At 48.7% G+C, this 27,738-nt stretch overlaps 2 protein-coding genes and 2 long non-coding RNA genes across 4 annotated transcripts; 1 reads left to right on the top strand and 3 right to left on the bottom strand.

The window, feature by feature from the left end:
* Positions 1 to 1,959: 1,959 nt before the first annotated feature.
* LOC106147978 lies at positions 1,960 to 3,587 on the bottom strand. The gene is made up of 3 exons (XR_001233046.1): positions 3,513 to 3,587; positions 3,185 to 3,287; positions 1,960 to 2,415 (listed from the first exon to the last, which is right to left on the bottom strand). It is a non-coding gene; the product is annotated as an uncharacterized LOC106147978 (long non-coding RNA).
* A 530-nt stretch (positions 3,588 to 4,117) lies between these two features.
* Sv2a (synaptic vesicle glycoprotein 2A) lies at positions 4,118 to 18,551 on the top strand. Its single transcript, XM_005378709.1, has 13 exons — positions 4,118 to 4,250; positions 7,951 to 8,857; positions 10,405 to 10,585; positions 11,766 to 11,917; positions 12,035 to 12,168; positions 12,738 to 12,827; positions 13,039 to 13,149; positions 13,329 to 13,417; positions 14,171 to 14,335; positions 14,490 to 14,623; positions 15,522 to 15,728; positions 16,269 to 16,428; positions 16,727 to 18,551. Exons 2-13 carry the CDS (start codon positions 8,236 to 8,238, stop codon positions 16,908 to 16,910), a joined length of 2,229 nt encoding a protein of 742 aa, XP_005378766.1. The 5' UTR covers positions 4,118 to 4,250; positions 7,951 to 8,235; the 3' UTR covers positions 16,911 to 18,551.
* LOC106147977 lies at positions 5,974 to 12,149 on the bottom strand. Its single transcript, XR_001233045.1, has 3 exons — positions 12,064 to 12,149; positions 6,397 to 6,475; positions 5,974 to 6,203 (listed from the first exon to the last, which is right to left on the bottom strand). It is a non-coding gene; the product is annotated as an uncharacterized LOC106147977 (long non-coding RNA).
* A 1,604-nt stretch (positions 18,552 to 20,155) lies between the features above and the next one.
* On the bottom strand, positions 20,156 to 21,262 carry Bola1 (bolA family member 1). The gene is made up of 2 exons (XM_005378710.2): positions 20,968 to 21,262; positions 20,156 to 20,881 (listed from the first exon to the last, which is right to left on the bottom strand). Exon 2 carries the CDS (start codon positions 20,873 to 20,875, stop codon positions 20,462 to 20,464), a length of 414 nt encoding a protein of 137 aa, XP_005378767.2. The 5' UTR covers positions 20,876 to 20,881; positions 20,968 to 21,262; the 3' UTR covers positions 20,156 to 20,461.
* Between the last annotated feature and the right edge of the window lie 6,476 nt (positions 21,263 to 27,738).

A 27,738-nucleotide genomic window follows, 5' to 3' on the forward strand; every position in this document is an offset into this window, starting at 1 on the left:
TTATCTCTGAGCTACATCTCTAGCTGTTTTTATTTTTTTTGAATTGAGACAGGGACTTAGTAAGTTGCCCAGGGTGATTTTGAGCTTGTGATCTTTCTGCCTCAGCCTCCCAAACAGTTGGACTTACAGGGCATATGTTGCTGTGTTCAGCCAGTATGTACATTGTAAAGGCTTGATCTGTAATGTGCTACTGCAATAGCTGGTCTCTGTTGTGTACTAGAGTACTTGTTTCCTTATATAGAGCTTGTCTTATGGCTTCTGACATGGGGGTGTTATATTGAAACTGAGAAGAGAAGTGAAGTGCCTAGGTATTGCTGGCAATAATCTGAAGTAACACGCATAAAGTTTCATTGCAGCACTGTTTGAAATAGTAGATTGGAAACAACTTGTCCATCAGTAAGGGGTTGGTTGAATTGGTAAATCCACACAGTCTAGTACTATGCACCTGTAAGAAAAATGATGAAGGGCTGAAGGTGTACCTGAGTGGTAGAATGTTTATTATGCATGAGGTCATGAGTTCAATCAGCATCAAAAAAAAAAAAAAAAGATGCTGTGTATTAGTGTTGGTGAACCTGTGGCACCTATATTGAAAGCTCTGAAAGATTTGCTGTCACTGCATACTGTTGTGGAGAGATCTCTGGGTTATATTAAATTAAGAAAATAATATATATGGTGTGCTGTCTTATCTGAGGGTCAGCACATATGTGTATTTGCTTATGTTAAAAAATGGAAAGATAACTGGGTGTGGTGGCACATGCATGCCTGTGATCCCAGCACTCAGGAGGCTGAGGGAGGAGGATCACCTCGAGTTTGAAGTAACGTGGGCTACCTAGTGAGTTCAAGGGCAGCCTCGACTACATAACCATACCACTGAGGGGAGGCAGAGAATATGAAAGGTAGTGTAATTGGCTTTCATTTGGAACCAAGTATCTCCTATAATTGGAAAACATGAGTAAGTTGAGACAGTAAATGTTCATTTTCAGTAAATGTGCAGTTTTTGTTTGTTTTCTGTTCTTTGCCATCAGACATCTTAAGGAGTTTGTGTCTTATTCCTATTTTTCCCATTTTCAGCTCTTCCAAACCTGATTTCCCTAACATTTAAATCTGTGCTGCAAGACTCTTCAGCAGCTAGACAGACCCAGTGGCCCATTATCTCTTCACTGTCTGCCACATAAAGTGGTGTTATAGTCTCCCTTCTTTAGCTTACATAGCTGTGAACTCTCCTAAACTCTAGGCAAGAAAGGTGAGCCTGGTGGCATCTTAGGATACAAGGATGAACAAGTTCTGCTGTCAAAAGTGACACACAAGCTTGATGCGGTTGCACATCCCTATATTCCCAGCACTTGGGAGGCTGAGGCAGGAGGATTGTAGCAAGTTTGAGGCCAGCCTGGAGTATATAGTGAGACCCTGACTCAAAAAACAAACAACAACAACAAAAATACATAAAATGTTACTCAAACAACATATTTTCAGAGCAGAAGGAAAGGCGTCTAACTTGGCATGAAAATTCAGGAAAACTTCCAGGAAAAAATCGATGTCTGAATTTAATCCTGAAGGGTAACTGGGCATGGTGACTCACACCTGTAATCTTAGCACTCCGCGAGGCTGAAACAAGAGGATTGCAAGTTTGATGCCAATCTGGCCAATTTAGCAACAATTTATAAAAAGGGCTGGAGATGTAGCTGACTGTGAAGGCCTGGGAGTTAATCATCCCCAGTGGGGTGGGGGTGGGGTGGGCTGGGGTGGGCTGGGAGAGAAGGGAAAGAGGCTGCTTAGGCGGTGGAGGAAAAGCTCCACTCAGGAGGGTGGGGTGTTCCTGGGCAGAAACATGCAGTGTTCAGCACAGTGCTGTTTGGTGTGAGCCAGCTGGGGAGCTCCTGCAGGTCCATGCTTCTCAGATCTTTTTCCTGTCACAGCACACACAACCTACTTGAAAACATGAGGTAAAAGGGAGGAAGCTGCTTCAGCTGGGGGCTGTTGGCCTGGGAGTTCTAGCTGCCCCAGTGCTGAGATATCCATGTGGTGATACCGAGTAGGTAGATGGGACATTCTGATTTGGGAATGTCTGGAATAGAGGTCAAATGTGGGAACCATCAAGGTAGACACAGTGTTAAAGCTACAAGGCTGCCTGAGGTGAGGGGAAGGGAGGAAAAAAAGAGGCTGGGGGTGCCCAGGGCAGAGCCCCTAGGAACACTCACATTAGTGCTGGCCATGGGAGCTGAGGAAGTGGTGGTGAGGAAGATGAAGCTGTGGCATCTAGAGGAAATGATTACATTTTCCCGAAATTTAAAGAGGAGAAAAGTTTTTCTTCGAAGTGCAATATTTCTATTTTAGCAAGTATGTATCCGTGGAGAATATACAAAATCACCTTAAAGAGAAGAAATGGCTTCCTGCCAGCAGGACTTGGCTATAACCCTGTTGGAAATAGTAACATGCTTAAATAAAAAATATCTCGACCTGAAGAGGGATGAGCACTGAAATTCTAGTAAAGAGAGAGTCCCTGAGGCCCATGTGGGCAGAAGTGTTCCAAGTGCATCCTAGAAAGAGTATTTTAGCCATCACAGTAAGTAGTCTAGGAGCACTGGCAAGGTTGCCCGTAGCAGAGAAGTGGGGGTAGAGAACTGTTGCCAAGAAGAGTATTCTGGCCCCATTGGCATGATTCCTTATTGGGGATGGCCAGATGCCATTAAAGATACAAATCCTGTTCGGTTCTATCATTGTGCATTTAGACATTGACATGATTTTGGTTTGGCTTTAGGGAACATACTAATACATGTACTCTTTTCGGTCTGAATGACAGTTAAACTTTTACAGTATGTATTATGGCTTTACATTTTAATAAATTGTGAACTTTGTTGGCACAAACTAATATTTGCAAAATTCAGCTTTGGATCATATAAAACCCAAGTCCAGTCGTAAGCTCAACATGCCAAATACCACCTGTGAGATCTGTTGGGACACAGGCTGCCAACCTTGTTTAGACAATGTTTTCCAGCATTCTGAAACTTCTACATTTTGTAAAGCAGATCGTACACTACTAGGACTGAAAAGAACCTGGTGCAGCTTCTACTACAATACACCTTATTCTGCAGACAAGAGAACTGAGATGCACAAAGGCAGGGAACTTAGCCAAGAGCCAACAATGTGTTGATCAGTGTTTGTGCAAAACATCCCAAGGCCTTACCTGGGGTAGATACACTCAGAATGGACATCCTCAAACAGCACCTACAGTCTCCTTCCCGGAGAGGGATGATCGTCTGTGTGACCAGGAGATATATCTTGGATCTCTGAGTCCGGTTATTGGTTACAGGGATAAAGGAAAGATTAAAGAATCGAAAATTCGTTCTTCCCTGCTCTAGAACTCTGTGTGTGTGTGTGTGTGTGTGTAGAGGAGTAAAAGAACGCAGTGAAGGGGACTGAGGGGACCCTTTTTGAGTGGTGGGAGCAAATGAATGCAAGGGGGATGTCCAGTTGGTCAGACCTATAATACTCCTCCCATCTCCGGTACTCACCTCTGTGACCCGAGAGTGAATGAGAGGATGAGCGGATGCCGTCTGCACTCCGGATAAATAATCAGCACGGTTTCTGGCGGAGAGAGCAGGCATCAAGGGATCTGCCCCTGGCTGTTCAGGGTAGAAACCACCCTGTGCCAGCCTTGCTTTCTCTAAGAGATCCAGGAATTGGGGTCTGAGCACTCTGGGTGTGGAAGGGAGCTGCACGAAAGGAGGTGGAGAGCAGTGGGTAAGAAGAAGGGAGGTGTTTTCCCGGGCTGCAGGGGCCCCTGAAATTCCTGGACTCTGCCCTCTGGGGGCTGAGAGGCCGAGGAAGGGGCTGCCTTGTTTCCTCATTTACCACCACCTCCTTTTCTGTCTCCCTAAAATTACTATTTGTCTTTCTGTAGTTTCTTTCCTTTTTTACGAGGAATGATCTGGGAAGGGCTGTGTGTCACTTCCAGCTGTCCCTGTGACAACCCCCTCCACCCCTTCGTCCTTTTCCCCTGTGCCCTGAGTCCTCTCCCCAACCTCTTTTTCTCGCCACCCTCCCCCCACAATGGTCTCTCCCGGTGCTCAGCCGCGCGGGCGGGGCCGGGAGCGCGCTGGGGGGGGAGCGGGCCGGGAGCGCGCGCGCGGCGGGGGGGCAGGTCTGCAGTGCCGCTTCCCCGGGACCCGGAGCAGTCGCGGCTGCCGCCTCAGCCCCGCGGCCGGACCCCCGCCCTCGCCCCGACTCCCTACCCGGGGAACCCAGCCCAGGTGAGACCCTCTCTCAGTCCGTCACCTCCATCCAACCCTGGCAGAAGCATCCTTTCCTTGCCTTGCAGCCATTTTATCCTCCGATGCTTTGCTTAAGGGGAGGGTGACCGTCCTAGCTGTAGTGGTGGGGGGGTTTGTGAGGCTTTGGGAAACCAGCATTTATTTCTGTTGTTGTGTGTTTAAGGGAATATATATATATATATATATATATATATATATATATATGTTTTTCTTTATCGAGTCCCCACTGCCCTCTTCAGAGATCGGCCTGGGAGGGGTTGTTAGGATGTGATTCTGTCAAACTCCAGTCCCCTGCTCACCGTGCCCCCGCCCCCCATGAATGAATGATAAATGACCTTGGCTGTGGCCAGAGAGTGCATGTGCCTCCGTCTGCTCGTCTGGACTTGCGGGGAATGGAGTGGAGGGAGGGCAGGTGAAGGATGAGGGCAGGGAAATGAAGAATGGAAACATCGGGGGACAAGAGATGGCAGAAGATCAGGTGTTGGGGGCACAGAGGGTGGGGGCTGGAGGCAGTGACTGGCAGGGGTTGCTGAGTAAGGCTGGGCACTTGTCCAGCAGCAGGACCAAGGGTGGGGTGGTTCTTGGCGGAATGGCTTAGTAAACTCTTGGGGCTCGCCTTTCATACCAGGGCTGAGGCAAGATGGGGTTAGAGGGTGGCTGCAGATGCTGGCAGTGGCTGTCTCTGAGTGTGTGCTGTGGAGGTGTCTTCCTGCATCTCTGCCTCTGCCTCCCTGTGTGCATTCTCAGCTGAACCCCCCAACTGTGGAGGGTCCCATCTGTCTAACCCAGGGGTAGACTGTGGGGAGGGGAGGTGCACCTGTGTTGGTCCTGGGGTGGGAGCTGAGCCTGACCATCTAGCTGTAATGGGGAGGCGCGCTCTGTCCCCCCCCCCAATGTTCTGACAAGTGACTGCTTCTTAATGACCTTGCACCTGGGGTAGGGTGAGTGGGAGATCTGAGTGATGCCCTGTAAGGGCCCTTGATGGACAGGGGAGAGTTGGAAGGAAGGAAGCATTTGCTGGGGAGCCCCCCACCCACTCTTTCTACCAGCTGCAGAAAATCTGGGCACATTTTTCTGGTCAGCCACCCTAAAGGGCCCTTGTAAACCTGAATTTTGTCTCCTTTGGCCTCCACCTCTCCAAGTGTTGTCTCTCTTCTACAGGCTTAGCCACTCTGTGCTGCTTTGGGGACTAAAAATAGCACCACTTCCTCACCAGCGAAAAGAATGTGTCTTCTCTCTCCCTCCTGGGCTTGCTGGCTGGGAGGGAGCTGGCTGTTGAGCCATCATGTCCTGCTGTGGCTGTGGGAGCCTGCTCTAGACTGCATGTACCTCTCAGGGGTAAACAGTGTCAACAAACATAGGGTCCACCTGCTTCCTGGCGGATTGTGGGGATCTTGGTAGGAAATGAAAAGAGAGGCATGCAGATTGCCTTGCACTGAGGGAATTCCACAGTTCCTTCTCTTTCATGGAGGATGGTTGGGCCCTGAACCATGAAGAAAAGAAGGTGACACAGGGGTCACTGCTTCTGGTCACTGTGGTCCACTGCTTCCATTTGTCCTGAGGGTGTAACGCTGTGCTGTTCAGTGCTTCTCTCTGAATCACATAGTATCACTTACCCTCTTCAGCCGCAATGAGAGAGAGACAGAGACAGACAGAGACAGAGGGAGAGAGACAGAGAGACAGAGAGAGAGGGAGAGAGAGATTGATTTAATGAAGGCCCTGGATGGGTGGGAACAGAAGGAGGCAGTGTATTTTTAGGGGATACTCTCTGATCTGAAGGTAGGCCTGCATCTTCTGTTTCTGTGAAGGAAGAAGGTTATCCTGTGTCTCCCTTTGGAGAAAGTCTTTTCTGTGGGGAGGCTCAAGGCCCCCTTTTTTCTCCACTAGCTGCCTACGCAATGCGGTATTTGTGGACTGCTTTTTCTTCGACTTCTAGAGAAGAAGCAGAAAGGATTAAGGGGGATTAGGAGTCGAGGCCCTGGAGGAATGAGGTGCAACTGTGGACTTTAGACCCTCGCATTAGAAAATGTTTTCCCCTGATCAGTCATTTCCGGTCCCACCCTCACCAGTGCTAGGAGGACCATACATGACATTCTGAGGGAAGGTGGCAGCAGCCAGTCATCACCTTCTTAGCTTTTGATCTTCCCTCTTGTCCGCTCTACTCAGGTTCCAAGACTCCATTTTTTGGGTCTTCCTGTGTCTGTCTAAAGGGAGATAATGTGGAATTAATTTAAACACAGAGGGTTCTTGGGAGGATATTGGGCAGCAGCACATAAGTATGACCTCCTAACTGTACCTTGCTGCTTCCTGCTTCTTTCACACTTGTCCATATATAGGAAGGGGAAAACTGATGTTTATAGCACATCTTCTGTGAGATTAAATTCTCATGCTTATGCCAATAAATATCTCCAGCCCCTTTTTTATTTCAGTTTTGGGATAGGATCGCTCTACTAAGTTGTCCAGACTGGGCAAACTTGTGATCCTCCTGCCTCAGGCTTCCAGAGTGCTGGCAATGCAGCTGTGTACCACTATCCCTGGCTAATTGTCTTCAGTTTATTTTTTATTTTTTGTGTTTTTGAGACAGGGTCTCACTATGCAGTTCAGGCTGGTCTTGAGCTCACTCTGTAGTCTAGACTGGCCTCAAACTCGCAACGACCCTCCTGCCTCAGCCTCCTGAGTGCTGGGATTACAGGTGTACAGCACCATGCCTGACCTGTTTTCAGTTTAAATGTAAGGACACGAGGACTTACAGAAATTAAGTAACCTAAGAACTGTGAGAAAGTAGCAGAGTTTGGGATTTCAATTTAGATGGTCTGTCCAAGTGTTGCACTGAACCAACCTTCTCCTTGATAACATCCTTTTCTAATGTCCCCTTCTCCTTGACGTTCACCCTGAAGAACATCCAGAGATGGCTTTTGATGAGGGACCTTGTGAGGTAGTATAGGGCATTTCTTTATATTACAGTCGCCTTGATAGTAAGAACTAATATGTGTCACTTTTTATGTGCCAGGTATCGTGGTCAGGAGCTTATATGCATTATGTTGTTTAATTCTTACTTTGCCCTCTTTTAACTATGAGGAAACGGAGCCCTGGATGTTTAGGACATGCCTGTGATTGCTTAGCAAGTAAATGCTGAGCAGAAAGTCAAGGCCAAGTCTGTCTGACTCTGGTAGCTCACAGTAGGCTGTGTTGGGAGAAAGTCCTCCTTGGAAGGCCTATAAACTTGGAACCTCAGGAAAGAACCAGCTGACACCAGGGGACTGAAGGCCATTGGTTAGAGGGCTTGGCTTGCTGCTATGTATCTTCCCAAGCTCTGTACCCAGGAACCCCAGACCAGACTAGAGCAAGGAATTCTGCTTTCTCATGTTTTCTGTTTTGTTCTTTGCAGGTTGGGAATAAAGCAAGGGGTCTGAACTTGATATAGGGTAGGGGGTCCAGAGGAGGGCTCAGGATAGGTGGTTGTGATTGGGCCTGGCTTCCAAGGTCAGAGAAAGGGGACTAATATGTGAATGCCCCACAGCTGGCCCAGAGAATCATCCCTCTTTACTCGTGGTGGCCTGAAGCAAGGAGACCATCTCTTTGCTACATGGTCCAGGTGGGACTGAGGGTTGAGAGCGTTACTTTATTGGCCTTCACCATTTTAGGATGCACAACTTCCTTTTTGTCTTTCTTTTTCTAGGTCTCCAGAGGTTCCTGGGAGAGAAGCAGGAAGCCTTTCCTGTGTTATCCTGGCTCCCCCTCCCCTCCCTTCCTCTGTCTCCTGTTCCCTTCCCTGCTCACCATACTGAACTGGGTGGAAACCAGACATCCTTGTCTTCCTTTCCACTCCTAGACACTCACTGGCCAGGTCCTATTTTCTCTTATTTTGAGCCCAAAGATACTGGAACATAACTTCACCCTTGAGCAAAAAGCTGAAAGGAGCGGAAAGTGAAGCAGATCTGGGGAGGTGCCCTGAAGCCCCATCATGGAAGAAGGCTTCCGAGATCGGGCAGCTTTCATCCGTGGGGCCAAAGACATTGCCAAGGAAGTCAAGAAGCATGCGACCAAGAAGGTGGCGAAAGGCCTGGACAGAGTCCAGGATGAATACTCCCGCAGATCCTACTCTCGCTTCGAGGAGGAAGAGGATGACGATGACTACCCTGCCCCTGCGGATGGCTATTACCGTGGAGAAGGGGCCCAGGATGAGGAGGAAGGTGGTGCATCCAGTGATGCCACTGAGGGCCATGATGAGGATGATGAGATCTATGAGGGCGAATATCAGGGTATTCCCCGGGCAGAGTCTGGGGGCAAAGGCGAGCGGATGGCAGATGGGGCGGCCCTGGCTGGAGTGAGAGGGGGCTTGAGCGATGGGGAAGGCCCTCCTGGGGGCCGTGGGGAGGCCCAGCGGCGGAAAGAACGGGAAGAACTGGCCCAGCAGTATGAAGCCATCTTACGGGAGTGTGGCCATGGCCGCTTTCAGTGGACGCTCTATTTTGTGCTTGGCCTGGCGTTAATGGCTGACGGTGTTGAGGTCTTCGTCGTGGGCTTCGTGCTGCCCAGTGCTGAGAAAGACATGTGCCTCTCTGACTCCAACAAGGGCATGCTGGGTAAGACACGTTGGGGGTGCTCCAGTCCGGCGCTGTCCCAATCTAGAAACACCTGGAGTCACACTTGATCTTGGGAATAGCTCTAATCCTTCCTACTGGGCTCCCTCGGCCCCTGCTTCCAAGCCTTGTCCACAGGGCCCGGGGTGCCTCTGTACATTGTCCCCTCGCACCCTCTTTGGGAGCTGTGTCGGTGAGGCTGTGTATGAAAGGGGCTTGGGGAAAAGCAGCTGGCCTGGGACTTGGGCTGATGGCTGGGTAGATGGTGGTCTGCTTAGCTCTGCAAGACGTGGCGATGGCAGGATGGGTTACGTTTAGTATTTCTTCTCTCTTTTTTGTTGTGGTACTGGAGATTAAGCTCCAGGGCCTTTGCTCTCAGCCACATTCCAAGCTCTTTTAAACATTTTTGTGTTTTGAGACTGGGTCTCACTAAGTTGCTAAGTGGCCCGGGCTGGGCTCAAACTTGTAATCCTCCAGCCTCAGCTTCCCAAAATGCTGGGATTCAGGCATGTGCCGCCACATTGGGCTTAATGTTTCTTCATAGCCTTCACTCTTGCTACCCGGTTTCCTTTCCCTATGGGGAACATGAAGCCAGTATTCAAACTCTCTGGGATAAATGGGAGGATCAGTTTGGGGTGGTGAGGGTAGGGATCCCAAGTCCCTCGTCCACACTTGGGAGTGTTCAAGGAGGCGGGTGGTGTCTGATGGCCTGTCCTGGTGGGGACCCGGGGAGCCTCTAGACTCACTGAGAAAAGATGGAGGCCTTGCTATGCCTTGGATAGATCTCTTCCCAGGGGCTGAGTTTGGGTAAAATGCAAAGTTTAGAGTAGATGATTTAATTTAATTAATTTATTTATTTTGGCATTTTGAGACAAAGTTTTACTATGTAGTTCAGGGTGGTTGTGAACTCACTTTGTAGCCCAGGCTGGCCTCCAACTCACACTGATCCTCCTGCCTCAGCCTCCCGAGTGCTGGGATTACAAGTATATGCCACCATGCCCTACAGAGTAGATGATTTTATTTTATTTTATTTATTTATTTTTTTGGTTTTTCTCCGGTACCGGGAACCGAACTGACGACCTTGCGCTTGCCAGGCAGGCGCTTTGCAGAGTAGATGATTTTAAAAATCAATTCCAGTTCTGATTTGATGAAGGAAACAATAATCTGGGGAGTTTTAGGACCTGAAGCATTGGGACTGGGATTGAAGGATGGATTTGTGTGGGGAATTTCCTGGGAAGATGAAAGAAATTTGAGCCCCTTTCCCAAGGAATAAAAGAGATGTGCTCACTTCACTTCAGCAGCACATATACCAAGGAATAAAAGAGAGACCTCCTGCTGCTTTAAGGGAGGATAGAGAGGACCCAGGGAGGATCTGGGCATGCAGGCAGATCCTGTTCTCACTTGCTTTTATCTCTGGGTAGACTTGGCTTCTAGCAGTTCATCAGACCCTTGATTGGTTCTGCTGTAGTTTCAGCTAGAGATGCTCAGCTAAAGGGAGAACTGAGGCGGGCTGCTCACGGCCCTCCTGCCTGTCCTCTTCTTCCCTCCAGGCCTCATTGTCTACCTGGGCATGATGGTGGGAGCCTTCCTCTGGGGGGGTCTGGCTGATCGGCTGGGTCGGAGACAGTGTCTGCTCATCTCACTGTCAGTCAACAGCGTCTTCGCCTTCTTCTCATCCTTCGTCCAGGGTTATGGCACTTTCCTCTTCTGCCGCCTCCTTTCTGGGGTTGGGTGAGTATCCACAGCTTGAGCCCTTTGAAGCCAGGCCTGTACCTTGGTCACTGTTATTCTTTAGGGCCCAGCATAATGCTAGGTGACCAGATATTAAAATATGTGTGAGCTGAATGAATGAATGAATGAATTCCTTTCTTCTGCCACCATCTTTAGGCTTCCCCTGCCCTGGGCCTGTCTGCTGCCGTCCAGGATGCCCTTCCATGCCTGGTCCAGTCCTGAGCCTGCACTCCATGTTAGTCCTGTTCCCGAGCTTTTCTCCACAGGGAGGCCTGATGGGCCTTGGCCTCAGCCCTGGGCTCCTGTGAGCCCTAGAGTTATCTCCTCCAGACTACACATTCCCTGCTTTTGACAACATGCACACGGCAACAACTGAATCTGCCCTCTCCACACCTCTGTTTGCGTCAGCTCCTGCAGGCCCTAACTATTCTTTTCTGGCCTGTGCCCTCCTGCCGTTCATTGCCCATCTTTGTTGTCTGGAAAGGGTCCCTTTTCTGCAACTATCATCCTTTCCCACTGACTCTAGTCACCTTCAAGATTTAATGTTCATTCCCCTCCTTCCTCTGAGACCCACCTGCCTGCTTACCACTAACCAAGGGTGGGGCGATTGATGGTTGGCAGTGAGAGAAGCTTGTGGGACATTATGCGTGAGTTGGGGGTCTCTGAAAGCTACAAAAGTGACCAGGTGTGGTGGCACATGCCTGCAATCCCAAGACTCAGGAGGTTGAGGTAGGAGGATCACGATGAGTTTGAGGACAGCCTGGGCTGCATAGTGAGTTAAAGGCCAGCCTGACTAGTAAGACTCTGTCTAAAAAAAAAAAAGCTATGGCAGGGGCCAGCATGATGACACATACCTATAAGGTCAGGACTCTGGAAGGCTGAGGCAGGAGGATGATCACAAGTTTAAGCCCGGGCTGGGCCACTTAGTGGCTTAGTGGGACCTGGTCTCAACAAGTAAGAAGGGCTAGGGATGTAGCTCATTGTCCAGGTCCTGGGTTCAATCCCAGTACTGCAAAGCAAAGCAAAACAAAGCAACCCAACCCAGAAAAACAAAACCCTGGAAGATGGAAGGAGCTTGGGAGTTCAGAGCACTGGGGCAGGGGATCAGGGAGATGGGCACTTTCTACGCTGAAACTGAGAATAACAGTGACCAAAAACACTGCACTCTCACTGCTGTCAGGATTGGGGGGTCCATCCCCATCGTCTTCTCCTATTTCTCGGAGTTTCTGGCCCAGGAGAAGCGCGGGGAGCACTTGAGCTGGCTCTGCATGTTCTGGATGATCGGTGGAGTGTACGCAGCTGCTATGGCCTGGGCCATCATTCCCCACTATGGTGAGCCGTCCCCAGGGTGCACCCCAGTCCGGCCCACCTCCCTCTTCTCCTGTGCTTCTGCGCTAGGAGCCCCAGCCTCTGGCTTCTCTGCTGATGCTATGACTCTGTCTCTGCCAGGGTGGAGTTTTCAGATGGGTTCTGCTTACCAGTTCCATAGCTGGAGAGTCTTTGTCCTCGTCTGCGCATTTCCCTCTGTGTTTGCCATTGGGGCTCTGACTACGCAGCCTGAGAGTCCCCGCTTCTTCCTGGAGGTGAATGGGGCCGTGCTGGGTAGGGTGGGTGATGGCGGGCAGCAGGGGCCTCTGTGTTTAGTCACTTGCTGTGGGTTGGTGTGGTCCTGTCTGGCTGCCTTCCTTCCTCAAGGGTCTGTACTCGGGGGCGCTGATCTTGCTTCTTTGTCTCAGAATGCATCTCTAGAGGGAACCTGTAGGCACAAACATCAGGAACATGTTCAACTATGGTTGGCTTAAGATTTGCAGGCATGGGTCTTGGGTCTGGCCCTGACTTTATGGCTCAAGAAAAGTCCCCACCTCTTTGCCCTTCCCCTTCTGGTTTTCTTTCCATTCCATTCTCAGGGAATCCCTAAGACCCACATTTGCATGTGTCCCAGGGCAGTCCCCTACCCCCAGATCTTGCCCAGGTCTGGTTATGTTCTGCTACACCCCAGTTTGGGATGATACACGGCCACGGGCCAGGGGTTGTGGGTGGGCTTGGGCTTTTTTGTGTCCTGGGTCTCCAGAAGCCAGGTTGGAGGGAGGAGCTCTGTGAGCCGGGGTCAGGGAGGGCTGACTGTGGTGTGGGGTTGTGTCTGTGGCTCTAGAATGGAAAGCATGACGAAGCCTGGATGGTGCTGAAGCAGGTTCATGACACCAACATGCGTGCCAAGGGACATCCAGAACGAGTATTCTCAGTAAGCCACTGACCTCCCCACCCAACCGCCAAGCTTTTGCAGCCCCAGCCCCCACTGGGCCCTTTTCTTGAGCTCCCTCCACCTACTTTTCTGGAAACCTCAGACCACACTCTGCCCCATGATATTGCCACTGCAGGGAAACTGAGGCAGGCCCCACTGAGGCTTGGGAAAAACAGTGTGTGTGACTGCTCATTCCTTCTCTTCACCTCAGGTAACTCACATTAAGACAATTCATCAGGAGGATGAACTGATTGAGATCCAGTCAGACACAGGGACCTGGTACCAGCGCTGGGGGGTCCGGGCCTTGAGCCTGGGGGGGCAGGTAATAGGGGATGGGACATGAAGGCAGAGAAGGGACCGGGAGAGGTGGCGAGGAAGGCAGGGCTTGAGCCTGGGTGAGCGGGGACGGTAGACTCGTATGGGGGTAGGGCGGAAAGGTGGGGATCTGTGTGTTCTAAAAGTCAGCACAGCCACCTTCTGCCTTGGTTTGGTCCCTTGTAGGTCTGGGGGAATTTCCTCTCCTGCTTCGGTCCAGAATATCGACGCATCACCCTGATGATGATGGGTGTGTGGTTCACCATGTCCTTCAGGTGAGGAGTGAGCGGGGTGGGAGCCATGTGGTGGTCCTGGTGGCGGGTGGGCTGGGAGAGAGGTGCAGAAAGCTTGAATGGAGGGGACAAATGGAAACCAAGGAGAGGGTGTTGTTCAGATGCCCCCTGCTGCTCCATCCAGCTCTTCTACTGTGTTCATTCCTTCAGCACATGCTTGTATCTGACCGAGATTCCATTTCTGTTCTGCACGGGTACTGTGCTGAGATGAAGTGGGTGTGACCCAGTCAAAGTAGATAAATCCTGCTATGAAGCGGGTGATGGGCCATGGTGGGAGGGTAAAGTACTGTGGAGCACTTGGGACTTGGGGTTGGGGACCCAAATTCTGAAGGATGAATGGGAGGTAGAGTCTGTGGAGTGAGGGTTGGGAAAGTTTTAAGCAGAGGGAAGAACAGATGCTTGGGAGATATGAAAGAGTGTGGTAGTACTTGGGAGGCTGAGGCAGGAGGATTGCTATGGGTTTGAGGCCAGCCTGGCTACATAATGAGTTCAAGGCCACCCTAACTACATAGCAAGACCCTGTCTCTCAAAAACCAAACCAAAAAGGAAACAGTGTGGTAGATGGCAGAAAGGACCCTAAAGTCCCTAGAACCACAGCAGTTGGGAAGGGAAGAGTGCGAGATGAGGCTGAAGGTGAGGAATGCCCTGATGCAGGCCCGTTTCTGGCTCAGTATGGACTGTCTGGTTCTGGTGTTGAGTCTGCCCTGTCTGATTCCACTGCTCTTGATTCTCCAGCTACTATGGTCTGACTGTCTGGTTTCCTGACATGATCCGCCATCTGCAGGCCGTGGACTATGCGGCCCGCACCAAAGTGTTCCCTGGGGAGCGTGTAGAGCATGTGACTTTCAACTTCACTCTGGAAAATCAGATCCACCGAGGGGGACAGTACTTCAATGACAAGTATGTGGCGACTGTTAAACTTTACTTCTTATCTCATGAGTCTGAGATTTCAAGGCAAGGTGTTTTCTCCTCAATGCCAAGATGCCCATTACTCTACTGACGGGGAGAGGGGATGAAGATGAGCAGGCAGGGTTTCATCATCCTGCCCTTTCAGGTTCATTGGGCTACGTCTGAAGTCAGTGTCCTTTGAAGATTCCCTCTTTGAGGAGTGTTACTTCGAGGACGTCACATCCAGCAACACATTCTTCCGAAACTGCACATTCGTCAACACTGTGTTCTATAATACTGGTAAGGGGGGGCGGGGCTCCGCCCAAAGAGCTGAGTGGATCTTGAGGGTGAAGGAGTCATTCCCCATTCACTGGCCTATGGTTTCCAAGCTGAGAGCCTCTGGAACCCTGGGGGAAAGTGGGATGGGAACTTAATGACAAGCACCAAAAATCTGGAAAATGCAATGGACACTGGACATTTTTTGGTGACAGAATATCTGACAGAAGCATCAAGTTTCTTTGCCTTTGGCTGGAATGGTAATAACTCAGGGCAGTAATATTAGTGTACATTTGAAGAGGGCAAAAATAATTCAGAACAAGGTCCCTGGGGAAAAAAAACAATAAAAGGCATATTTGATGGGGGAAAAGTTGGGAATTATTGCAGTAATTTATTTCTTTAACAGTGTTTCTCAAGTTATATGCACCTGAAATGCTGATTTGTGAGCTAGACTGAGGTGTCTCATCTTTAAATGGAGTACTGAGTAAGCTTTTTTCATCTTGCAAGAAAAAAATAGTGAATAGGACTTCATACTTCTAATATTTTTCTCAGAAAAATTTTCTAGACCCATGGTACTGCTATGGCTTATCGTCAGCTTAAGTGGACAAAAGGCATGAACACAACGGGCCGGGGATATAGCTCAGTAGCACAGTGCCCGCCTGGCAAGCAGGAGGTCCTGAGTTGAATTCCTGGTACCCCCCGCAAAAGAATGAGCACAAAGTAAAGACAGAATGGGAAACCTTGGAAACAGTCAAATTGTTTGATAGTTTATGGTCATTTTGTCTTTACAATTCCTAGCTCCCATGGTGATAAGTCTTTCATATTTTGTAATGAGTGTCTGGGATGATTTTGAGAACCCCCACAAGCAGAGAGCCCTTTCCTGTCTTCTGTAACCACTTGTGTGTCTTGGCCTTCACCCTAGACTTGTTTGACTACAAGTTTGTGAACAGCCGTCTGGTGAACAGCACGTTCCTGCACAACAAGGAGGGTTGCCAGCTCGACGTGACGGGCACGGGGGAGGGTGCCTACATGGTGTACTTCGTCAGCTTCCTGGGGACACTGGCTGTGCTTCCGGGGAATATTGTGTCTGCCTTGCTCATGGACAAGATTGGCAGGCTCAGAATGCTTGGTAAGTGGGCAGGCGGGGTCGGGGTAGCTCAGGCCTGACTGGGATGCTATCAGTAGTTGGGCTGTGGAAGATACTGGTCTGAGGGCTTCTTTCTCATGTTTTGCTTGGGGGTGCTGCAGGATGGAGTGGCCAAGGTATAGAAGCTTCTTTGGAGGGGGAAGGAGATAGGCAGAACAGCAAGCACATAGGGCACAGGTTTTGAGGTTGTGGGTTTGTGTCTCACCTGCACCACTTCCACTGGCCAAGTTAGCCTTTCTCAGCCCAGCATCATTTGTGACGCGGAAGCCATGGTGCCAGCCCTACAGGGTCGGTAGAGTGATGCATGCTTGGCCCGTAGTTGGCACTGAATAAATAGTTGTAATTGACTTTATTAATAAACAATCACAAGGAAGTGGAGGATGAGTGAAAAGCCTGTCTTTTGGCCATCTTGGGAAAAGAGTCTCCTGTGGGGTTGTCCCAGAGCTGGCAGATGGGACCAGCTGGGGACCCAAATGGGTGTCCTCACGGCCAGGCTCAAGCTTTTGCCGCTCTCTGCTCCAGCTGGCTCCAGTGTGATGTCCTGCGTCTCCTGCTTCTTCCTGTCGTTTGGGAACAGTGAGTCGGCCATGATCGCGCTGCTCTGCCTCTTTGGCGGGGTGAGCATCGCCTCCTGGAACGCGCTGGATGTGCTGACTGTTGAACTCTACCCTTCGGACAAGAGGTAGCTGGAATGCGGTGGGGGCAGGGCAGCAAGTTTAGGGTGCAGAGGGCAGGAGAAGTGGGGTGAGGAAGGAGGCTATACAGGAACATCTTTGGGAGTAGGAGGACACGTGTTTCTCCTCTAAAAGCTGAGTTTTTGTAATTACTACTTGCAGTTTTAAATATTAATCTCCTTTTTTTGGGTTTCTTTTCCTCCTTGTTTCCCGATTTGTCTGTATTCCTTATCTACCCCTCCCCTCCCTGACTCTGTCTCCCTCCTGGGCTCTGCGCTGCACCTGGCACTGGGGCCTCCTGAGCAGGACCACAGCTTTCGGCTTCCTGAATGCCCTGTGTAAACTGGCAGCTGTGCTGGGAATCAGCATCTTCACATCCTTTGTGGGGATCACCAAGGCTGCCCCCATCCTCTTTGCCTCAGCTGCCCTTGCCCTTGGCAGCTCTCTGGCCCTGAAGCTGCCTGAGACCCGGGGGCAGGTGCTGCAGTGAGGGGCTTCTCTGGGGCTTTGGGGATGGCAGGCTCACTGTGAGACCAGCGCTCCTTCTCTCCCCTCCCTGCCCTGCCCCCCTGGCCCCCGGAGTCCTCACTCCCCACTCCTTCGGTGTCTTAGCCGTGTGTGCGTGTGTGTGTGCATGTGTGACCCCGTGGGCAGGGCCTACAGGGAAGGCTTTTCCATCCCAGTTTTGGGATGAAGCACTACTCCCCACCTCCTGCCACCCTTGACTTTGCACATGAGAAGGCTGAGCCCACCTTGCTCCCCCTGTGTTAGTGAGGGGCCCTGTTTCCCTGCTTCAGGGGTTCCGGAATAGGCTTCCTGCCTTCCCCCCTCCTTCCCTCTGCTTAGGCCCTGGTGAAACCGTGGACGCGCAGTTCTGTTGGGAGCTGGGGCCTGGGTATACACCGCGGACCAAAAGAACTTCTTATGGGCGGAAGGGCCCCGCGTCCTCTCACACATCCTGTTGGATGCTGGGGAGCAGCAATAAACCTTGGCCCTCTGGTCTCCACTTTCCCTTCAATTTGGGCTACAACTCTGAAGCCTGAATTTTATAAAATTAGCTTTCTGGTTCTTATTTATTAATTTATTTATTTAAGTTCTGAGGCAGCTCAGCAGGACTGTGTGTGAATGTGTGTCCATTTATGTATGTGTGTGTGCGTGTGCCACGCCGTGATGGTATTACTATACCGTCCTCAAATATAAGCCAAGGGAATTTCAGTGGACACACACAACCCTGCCTCCCATAGTATCTGGCTGAAGCTTGTATCTGTGTTGGGCCTGGGAGGGTGAAGCCCTAGGCCAGGCTGGGATAAGAGACCTGTGGTCTAGGGAGACCTGAGGGCACCTGACAAGGCCTATCTCTCCTTCCTGTCAAGCCAAGGCCTCCTCTGGAGGGAAAGGCTCTGCCCACCACAGCAGACAGGAAGCACACAGCTGCTTCCCCAAGGCCCCAAGGTCTGTCACAGGCTGGGGAGCAGGAGGGGAGGGAACCCAGGGATATGGTCAAACCACCAGATCAAAAAGCACAAGGAGCTGGGGTGAGGCAGGAAGCAGGGGCCCTCCTGGCAACTCCTCTAAAAGCGGGGAGAGGTTGGGCAGTGAGAAACCCCTAATGCAGAGACCAGAAACCTGTTTCCCCACCTCACCCTTCCACACAGTAGCCTCTGTAGGTGAAGCTGCCCCTGTCCCACCCATCTGTGTAGCTGCTTTCGTTGGTGCCCTCCTCCCACCCCCCGTAGCTGTGATGTGTTGTAGTTTTTAGCTGTTTGTAAAATGTTTTAAAAAGTTAAAAGGAAAAAAGTGAAAATAACAACAAAGAAAATCCAAATTCACCCTTTTCATGCTGCGTCTGGTGTCCTCAACCTGTGGTCACTTCCATTTTGTAACCGAACCAGGTGGTGACTGTTGAACTCTGGTGTCTGTGATAAAGGACTGCCTTCTCCTCAGTGCCCAGTGTACGGGTGTGCTCTTCCCTCACCCTTCGCCTGCTGGACGCAGCCCTCTCCCCTGCCTCCCAGGGAGACCCATCCATCTCCTTGCTCACCTGGGGAACCCTAAACCCGACTCTTGATGTGAAAAATGAAATGAAAAATACTAATGAAAATAAAAGGAAACAAATCCTTAAAATCCAAAATGGCTGTTTCTTTGCCTCTCCTCCTATATCTGAGTCCATTCTGACAATCCTGAGAATAAAAAACAGTGGTTAAAAGCAGCTCCCTCTTTAATCTGGAAGCCAGAATAACATGATGGATCACATTTACTTCCTAAATTGGCCTCTCTACACCCTGAGATTTCCACTGTCACAGGTGGAGGGCTCTCTAACCCTCCCAGCTTTAAAAAACTTGGAATAATGTTTCCTAAAAATAGAACCAACTAGTTAGGCGTGGTGGCACATGCCTGTAATCCCAGCACATGGGAGGCTGAGGCAACTGGATTCCTCCAAGTCTGAGGCCAACCTAGTCTTTAAAGTGAGTTCAAGACCAGCCTGAAAATCATAGTGAGACTCTGTCTCCAAAACCATAAAAAATATAACTGATGTTTGTCCAAATTTCCTGGGGTGTCTTTAAAATATAGAGATCCCAGATGCTACTCTTGACTTATGGAATCAAATCCTTTTTCAGGGGGTAGGGGACCTCAAAGCTTACATTCTAAATGAGCTTCCGTGGGCTGCAATTAAGTCATTTTCTGATTTTAATAGCAGTTCTCAGATCAACTCCTTTCTTTCCACTCCCACAGCTGCCCTCTAAGTCAGGGTTCTACCTTCACTTTTGGTTGATCTGTGCCTCTACCCTCCTATGCCAACCCACTTACATATCACTGTTGGGTCAGTCTGTCCCCATATGCTCTCTCAAAATTCTCCAAGACTTCTTACTGCCCAAGCAGATGCAGCCTAAACTCTTTAGCCAGAAATGGTCAAGATAGGTTAAGCAGCCTTCTTTTACAGTAATTTCCACATTGAGATTACTGGAAAGTTATAGACATTACTTGAGCTCCTCTCAGAATGTTAACCTGGGCACGGTGGCATATGCCTGTACAGTAATGCCAGCACTCTGAGAGGCTGAAGCAAGAGGAGTGCAAATGGGCGCTCAGCCTGGGCAGGTTAGCAACTTAGCAAGACCCTGTCTCAAAAGAAAAAGGGTTGGGGATGTAGCTCAGTGTGCAGACCCTCAGTTCAATCTCTAGGAATGGCAAAAAAAGCTATGTAATGTTTGGAAGCCTCATCAGCAGAGGCCTACATAAAGGGGCCTTAACCTCTTTTCATTACTTTGTGGTTTTAAAAAAAAAAAAAAGTTTTTCTCATAAACAAATCCTTTTTGGAAACAAGCTGTCAAAAGACAAACATTCCCCGCAAGATGAAGCTTAAATGTGTTCCTGCCAATCTCCCCTGCTTTTGTTTGTTTGTTTGTTTTTGGTTTTCTTTTTCCCGTACCGGGAATCGAACTCTCGACGTCGTGCTTGCCAGGCAGGCGGTGTGCCGCTGAGCTACACCCCCAGCCCCAATTCCCCCTGCTTTGTCCGATAACCCACTGCCCAGTCCAGTCTCTGCCTTTGCTCAGGAACACTTCTCTCCTTTCTAGCGTAAGGCCACTACACTTTAGCGACCCAGTACAGCAGTTCACTTCTCCCAAGAATCCCCTCCTGGCCACCCAGGCCTACGGATACTTTTCTTCCCTCTAGAACACCACCGGCAGAAGCAGTACTTACTTTCCGTAAGTACTAACAACACTGCAATATGCCTCACAGAATTTCTCCTTTAATGTGGGGGCTGTTCCCAGTCGTGACTGGTGCAGTTCCTCAGTCACAAGTTAACGCGGAACTAGGCACCCGCTGCCGAAGGGTCGGGCCAGAGCCCCAGCGCGCGACTGCGCTTGCCCTGGTGAGCCGGCCTTCGGTGAGCTACCTCTGGAGAACACGCGCGTGCCGGGCGCGGAGCCCGGAGGTCCCGGAGGTCGCTGTCCTTGCGAATCACCATAATGCGTGGTAATTTAATCGTTTATTCTCAGCCAGCCCCTTCAGAGGCGGGTCCTCCCCCGTCTCTTGGGGTCAAGGGGTTCCTCGCGTCTTCCGGCTCCCACCGAGACAGGGCGGGCTCGCGCCCACCTGCGGGTTCTCCTTCCACTGGGCGGGCGTCCGGGCCTGGATGGCCAGCGCGTGCACCGGCCCGGCCAGCTCCTCCGACAGCGTCTGGTGGACCAGCCGGTGCCGCTGCAGGAGGCTCAGCCCTTCGAACCGGGAGCTCACCACCGCCACGCGGAAGTGCGTCTCGCTGCCAGGCGGGACGGCGTGGCCGCCGCTCTCGTTGCGCAGCTCCAGCACCTCGGGGCTCAGGGCTCGCTCCAGCTTCGCGCGGATGGCGGCCTCCACCGGGCCCACGGGCTCGGGTCCCGCGCCGCCCGGGGACGAGCGCACGCGGGTGGCCATGGAGCCCAGGCGTCGGACCAACTGCCCACTCAACATCCGCTGCTGCAGGGACGAAGACCCGAGAGCTGAGGGCCTTTCCCTGCGCCACCCACGGCCCGCAAGGCCAGCCCTTCCCCCGCCACCTCTACCTGCGGCACGCCGCGGCTCCGCCTCCGCTCGTGGGACCCGGTAGTTTGGCTTCTAGCTTCAGGCACTGGAGGGGTGAGGGCTTTCAGAGGCCGGGACCACAGCCTCCTGCTTACTAAAGGGATTTGGAGGGAATGGCAGGAAACTGCAAAAATAGGGCATGTGCAACTCCGTGCTTTGGGTGAGTCAGGTCCTGGGAAGCCCAAAAGTGGGCCCTTTTTTACCAGTAGCTTAGCCTCGGCTACCACAAACCCACAGGGAGCCGGTACTCCGGAAGTCCCGGGGCGCGCTGGGAAATGTAGTACTCCCAACCCGCGAGAGCACCGAAGCATCACGTGGTACCCCGAGGGTTGATGGGTACTGTAGTCCCCAGGTCCCCCAACTCGGAAGGTCATCAGAGGTTCTACACCACACCAATGAAACAGAAAAGGGATTTCCTGCACAGTTAGGGTTGGAGACTATTCGATCAGTCTTATTACCAATAGCTCATCCAGGCCCCTCTACTTTAGATACAAGAAAACAGAACTCAGCTCCTTGTACTGAATACATATATCATTGTGTACCAAACCAATGCAGGAGGGGGTGAGAGTGGAATAAAAATGCCTGTCTCAGTTTACCAAACACTGGAGGAGATAAATGAGCCGACCATCTCAATATGGTGTGCTAAATGCTCTGAAGAGACCCAGGAGTTTGCTAAGGGGGCATGTCACCCAGACTTGGGGGCTAGAGAGAACTTGTAAGAGCAGATTTAGGGGAACCAACCGTCCAAGACAGAGGACATAAAAACTCGCTTCTTAGTTCCCTTAGTTAGGCTGGGGTAGCCGCATGTGTAAAGGTTAGGAAGGGGGAGAACTCCAGGGGATTGGATCCCTCTGGAGTAGTTAGGGCATAGGTATGTACTGTCAGAGCCTGGTGCAGAGTGGGAGGCGGGGCGGGAAACATGATGGTGAACCACCATAATGGTAGAAGAGGTAGGTACCAGATGTGGTAGGCTACGATCTTATTAGGTGATTTTGTCTTTCTCCTAGGAGTAGTGGGATGCTAAAGAAGGTTGTAAGCAGAATCATAGCAAGAATAGATTTTTCCAAATGATGAGTAATTTTAAAATTTAGTATTCCTTAATGTTTTATATATTTCTATAGCTGCTAAATACTTTAAAAATTCTCATTTTGAAAATTTCAAACCCACTGGGTTTGGTGGCACACACCTGTGATCCCAGCACTTGGAAGACCAAGGCAGGAGGATTGCTATGAGTTTGAGGCCAGCCTGGGCTATATAGTGAGTTCAAGATCAGCCTGAACTACATAGCAAGACTCTGTCTCAAGAAACCAAAAAACCAAAACCAAACAAAGAACCCCAATCAATTTCAAACCTACAGAAAAGTTGAATAGTGCAAGCTGAGTGTGGTGGTGCATGCCTGTAGTGCCAGCACTCTGGGTGGCTGAGGCAGGGGAACTACAAGTTAGAGCCCAGCCTGGGTAATTCATTGAATTAGCAAGACTCTGTGAAAAACAAAATAAAGCTAGAACATAGCTCAGTGTGCAGGCCTTGGGTTCAGCCCACAGTACTAAAGGGAAAAAAGTTGAACAGTGTAAACCTTTCACTGTTTTACATATAAATTCATCACGTTTTACATATAAATACATATATGTATTTATGTGATTTCAAAATACTGAATGTGGTGGTTCACTCCTGGAATCCCTGCAGTTGGGAGGCTGAGGCAGAAAGATTGCCATAAGTTCAAGATCAGCCTGGGCTACCCAGTGAGATCAAGGGCAGCCTAAACTACATAGCCAGACCCTGACTCAAAAAAATAAAACAAAACATTTTTGGTGAAACCATTTGAAAATAAGTTGTAGTAGCATAACATTACATCCCTAAATACTCTCAACTTGTACCCCCTAAGGACAAGTGTTGGGTTAATAATATCACTTAGTTATTGCAGACTGATCAGGTCTGCAATCTCCCAAATGAGTGCACAGTGAAGACTAAATAAAAAGAGGCAAATGGAATAATTTCAGAGCTCCAGGAGGATCAAAACCCTCTCACAGAATTTGAAATTGTCTCAGGGCTAAGACTAAAACCTTCTCTGGGTGGTCTGTATTTATTTGGTTATCAGAAGAAGGGAGGGGAGTACTTAAGAAGGGCAGAATTACTCAAGGACTTCTCCAAGTAAGATATTAAATTAATCCTTAATAAGGATTAAGTTAATCCACCCAGGAGTGAGATGCCTGAGGCTATAGTCTTCATCTAGTTGAGATTGGATCCAGGTGTCCTTGGCTGTGATCTTATCTTATCCTTTGAGGCTTTCTGGCTTCATCCACCATTACAGGTTTTAGTAAGGATTAGTGATTCACAGAGTTTCACTTACTATGAGTCCATCGCCCATTTCCAGAGAAGGGGGCTAGGCTTTGGGCAGATTCATAAGTAAACATAAAAAGCCAATTGGTTAATTTAAGTCCTGCTTAGGCCTGCTTCATAGTGGTCTCCATCAAACAAAAACAAGAATATTCTCCTACATAACTGCAATACCCTTATCACACTCAAGAAATTTATTTATTTTATTTATTTATTTTTATTTTTTGCTTTTTTTCCGGTACCGGGAATCGAACTCATGACCTCGCGCTTGCCAGGCAGACACTGTGCCGCTGAGCTAAATCCCCAGCCCTTGGTTTTTTTTTTTTGGTTTTACACTCAAGAAATTTAGCATATAATGACATAATATTTAACATATAATGACATAAAATTTAAAAGCTTTCAAAAGAGTTGTAAGATTAGTATAATAGCAGTCCATCCATTTATGTACCTTTTACTTAGATTCATGGATAATATTTTGGCAGAATTGCTTTGTATCTGTCTTAGAATATATGTATGAAGGATTTACAAAGTAGACTTACCATGGATGCCTGCAGAGTCAGGGGTGGAAGATGTACTGGGGAGCTGAAGGCTTGGAGCTCACTGTAAAGTCCTGTGAGTCTGTGTTGGGAAGCCCAGGGGTCTGCTCTGGAAGGCTGAAGAGCCTGGAAGGCTGAATCAATGTCCAAAGGTGATGGCCAAGATGAGTTCCTCTGAACAAACAAGAGGATAGATTTCCTTATTCTTTCCTTTTATTCCAAACAGACTGTAGCCTTTTGCCACCCATATCCAAGGCGAACCTTTCTCTCTTCATAAAGCAGAAAAGCCCCTTTTATTCTACTTTTACTTTTCCAACCTGCCCTATATGATATGGCCTCCTCACTTGTTATTCGTGGATGCCTGCAATTCACTTCCTGGTTTTTCATGCAGGCGGACATCTTGGACACTATGTTTCCATTTCCCATTCTACTCACCTGTCCCTCACATTCACTGGACTTGCCCTGCCCTATCAAAAACCTACAGTTCTGATTCTGTACTTTCTGCCTGTAAAAACCTATAAAGCCTCCAGACCACCAGTGGATAGGGCCTGGCTTTCTTTGTTGTTGGGAGTGAGCCTGGCCAGGACCACTCCACTGCCTCCAAATCCTGGGTGTTGTTTCGGTGTTCCTGCTTGCCATACCATTCCTAAATCAGTCATTCAGGTAGACTTCGAAGAAGCTGGTGGAGTGGTGAACAGCAGAGAAACAGCCTCTCTGAGATTTGGTGTCCAGATGTTGGAATACAGCAGTGTGAGGAGAAAGAGAGCAGTGGGTCCTCAGAACCTAGGAAGGATCTGAAACAAGAATTGAAGCCCAATATAACATATACTGGTACAAATTCCCCATAATATGTTATTGTTATGTATATCTGAAATGTACAAATAAAAAATAAATTAGATAAATATCCAAAAAAAAATCAGTCATCCAGACTCACCTAGAACTGTACTCTACTAATCCACTAGGCATCTTTAATCCATTCAAGTTGATACTGCAATGAACTATCGCCAGTACAATATACAGTTGATGGACAGATTTCCCCCGTTATCTCTGTGTCTACTACATCTTGAATGTGTCACCTCCAAAATTCATTTTAAAACAGAAGTGACATGATAGCGTCCGTTCATCCCTTAGGGAAGTGTGTAAAACCAGCCATTGTGACTTTAATCTTCAAGTACACCTCCAGCCACAGTCCTGATGAATTTTCATCTTTTGTACTGACTGCCTCAAGGGCCCAGCCCTTTCTGACTGCTTACTATATTTCTACCTAACTTAGCTGTCTATAGTAATATCAAGTCCTTCCTAGTGAATGTCACCAGTGGGCACGTGGTCTTGGTCTGTCCTGTTGGTAATGATCATTCTGATCACATGCCTACGATGGTATCTGTCAGGCTTCCTTTTTAATCTGTGGGAGACATGATAATTCCTTCTTTTTCTTTTTTATTAAGTTTGTTGGCACAATTTAGATATTACATAATGATCACATTCATCATAGGGAATAATTCCTTTTTATCTGTGGTTTCAGTTACCTGAGGTCATGGTCTGAAAATACTAAGTGGAAAATTCCAGAAATAAGCACTTATAATAATTTAAAATAACATTTATTACAGTATGTTGTTATAATTGTTTTATTAGTAGTTATCGTTAATCTCTTACTGACCTAATTAGTAAAAAGTTGGAAAAAAACTGGAAAAGTATAACACAGGTATCCCTCCATACCCATGAGTTCCACATCCTTGTGTTCTGCATCAGTGGGTTCAACTACTTGCTGATTGGAAATATTTGAAAAAATAAATTGTATCTGTACAGGACACGTGCAGGCTTTTCTTGTCATTATTCCCTATTTGGCTGAGTATTCCCTAAACAGTATAATATAACAACTATTAGCATAGCACTTATATTGTATTAAATATTATAAATAATCTAGAGATGATTTAAAGTATCCAAGATGGTATGCATGGTTTATACCCAAATATTACACCATTTTATATAAGGAACAGAACATTTGCAGATTCAGTATCTGTGGGGGTCCCTGGGGCCAACCCCCTGTGGACACGAGGAGTGATTGTATGGTGTTTGGCACTGTCTAAAGTCTCAGGTATCTACTGGTCATCTTTGAACCTATCCCCCACCTCAAGGAGAATATTTTGAATTTATGTAATTTCCTATTTCTCATTAAGCCTTTTTCTACTGATTTTAGCACCTGAGATATGTACACTATTTGAGGTGTCTTTGAAAGCTTGTTGGAGGTTCTAGCAGGGAAGCGCAGCTACTCGTATACCCATGACTGGGAAAAAGGTCTTCCTCTATTGGGGTGGTCATCCTCTTTGACTGAGCATGCAGCTTTGGGAGGGACGCACATGGAGCTGTGAGGGAGGAAGGAGACATCCGCCTAGACAGCCAGGTCTGCAGAATCAACCCTTGTGACCAGTGGGTGACAGATGGTGAAGCCAGATCACCCTCACATCCTGAGGTATCTTTTAACCAGAGGTTTTGAAGATAAAGTGACATCACCAGGACAGGTGGGGAATGGCAAAATCACTTGAAGAGACCACATGGTGAAGACGAGAATGTTTATTAGGTGACTACGGGGAGTGTGTGAAGAGTGGATTTGAGGAGCAGAAAGACTAGAAGCAATAGAGGAAGAGAAAAGGCTTTTTAGAATTGTGAATGAAACACAACCTGATCAAAGGGAGGATATGGTCCAGAGAGAGGCAAACTGATTAGAAAGCCATTCAAGGCTTTGCTTCCAGCCAAGAAGTTGCACTTTGCTAGTCCCCAGTGTTAGGGAATGTTGCAAGGCCGTGGTCAGTGAAAGCTTGCGGTGGAAGGGACATTTAAATAGATTTGAACAACTAGAGAGAACTATCCACATGGAAAGAGAGATCCAGGCACAAGGGAATGGTATTTGCATATTCTAGATGCATGCTGTTGAGTTTAGGGTTAGCATATTTTGCTGTTCAATAAGATGTATTAGATGGAATATGCCTGGCATGGTGGCATGTCTATAATCCGAGCTGCTTGAGAGCCTGAGGCAGGAGGACTGCAAATTGGAGGCTAGCCTGGGCAACATAGCGAGGTCTTGTTTCAGCAAATGAACAAGAAAATGTCTTGGATAGATAAATGAATTAATGTATAAATGGAAAAGGCTAATACCATTATTATTCCTTTTGTAAAAAAAATGAAAGTTTTAAAAGTACAAGTTCCTTAGGGTAAGCTTATTATTTTTGTTTCTAATAAAAACAGTTGTAGCTGGGCATGGTAGTGCATGTCTGTGATCCCATCACTTTGGGAGGCTGAGGCAGGAGGATAGAAGGTTCGAGCCTAGCCTAGGCTTTTAGGCTCAAAATTTTAAAAATAAATAAATAAAAGAAGGGCTGATAATGTAGCTCAGTGTGAAGACCCATGTGTTTAATCCTTACTACTAAAAAAACCCCACAAAAAACAAAAACCACCAAAACCCTCAAAACTAAACCATAGTCTTAATGCTTATAATTAGTATTTAGTGAAGGTTGTGCTGGTCCAAATTAAGATTTTTAGAATTTTTTTGTGGAGGGCTTTGAGACAGGGTCTCGCTATGTAGTTCAGGCTGGCCTTGAACTCACAGCGATCCTCCTGCCTCAGTCTCCAAGCGCTAGGATTACAGGTATGTGCCACCACCCCTGGCTTTTTAGAGGCTTTAAATGCTGAGAGATTATGGTGGTCACCTTCTGTATAAACAAACATTGAATGCTAATCTTTAATGTGAGGATTAGGCTGCCTGGCCAAGCATTCACTGTTTTTCCCTGTGAGGATTACTTCATTGCTTCATTTTCTTTTTTTTTTTTTTTTCCGGTACCGGGAATCAAACTCACGACCTTGTGCTTGCCAGGCAGGTGCTGT

The sequence above is a fragment of the Chinchilla lanigera genome, unplaced genomic scaffold, assembly GCF_000276665.1.
Source record: "Chinchilla lanigera isolate Chin_1 unplaced genomic scaffold, ChiLan1.0 scaffold00012, whole genome shotgun sequence".
Classification (NCBI taxonomy): Eukaryota; Metazoa; Chordata; class Mammalia; order Rodentia; family Chinchillidae; genus Chinchilla; species Chinchilla lanigera.

What these genes read in the sequence shown, in the direction of transcription:
- Sv2a (XM_005378709.1), top strand. Translation starts at nt 8,236, where the DNA reads ATGGAAGAAGGCTTCCGAGATCGGGCAGCTTTCATCCGTGGGGCCAAA. An exon ending in GGCCATCATTCCCCACTATG is followed by an intron (nt 11,918 to 12,034) that starts GTGAGCCGTCCC and finishes TGTCTCTGCCAG; the next exon opens with GGTGGAGTTTTCAGATGGGT. An exon ending in TGGTTCACCATGTCCTTCAG is followed by an intron (nt 13,418 to 14,170) that starts GTGAGGAGTGAG and finishes TTGATTCTCCAG; the next exon opens with CTACTATGGTCTGACTGTCT.
- Bola1 (XM_005378710.2), bottom strand. Translation starts at nt 20,875, where the DNA reads ATGTTGAGTGGGCAGTTGGTCCGACGCCTGGGCTCCATGGCCACCCGC.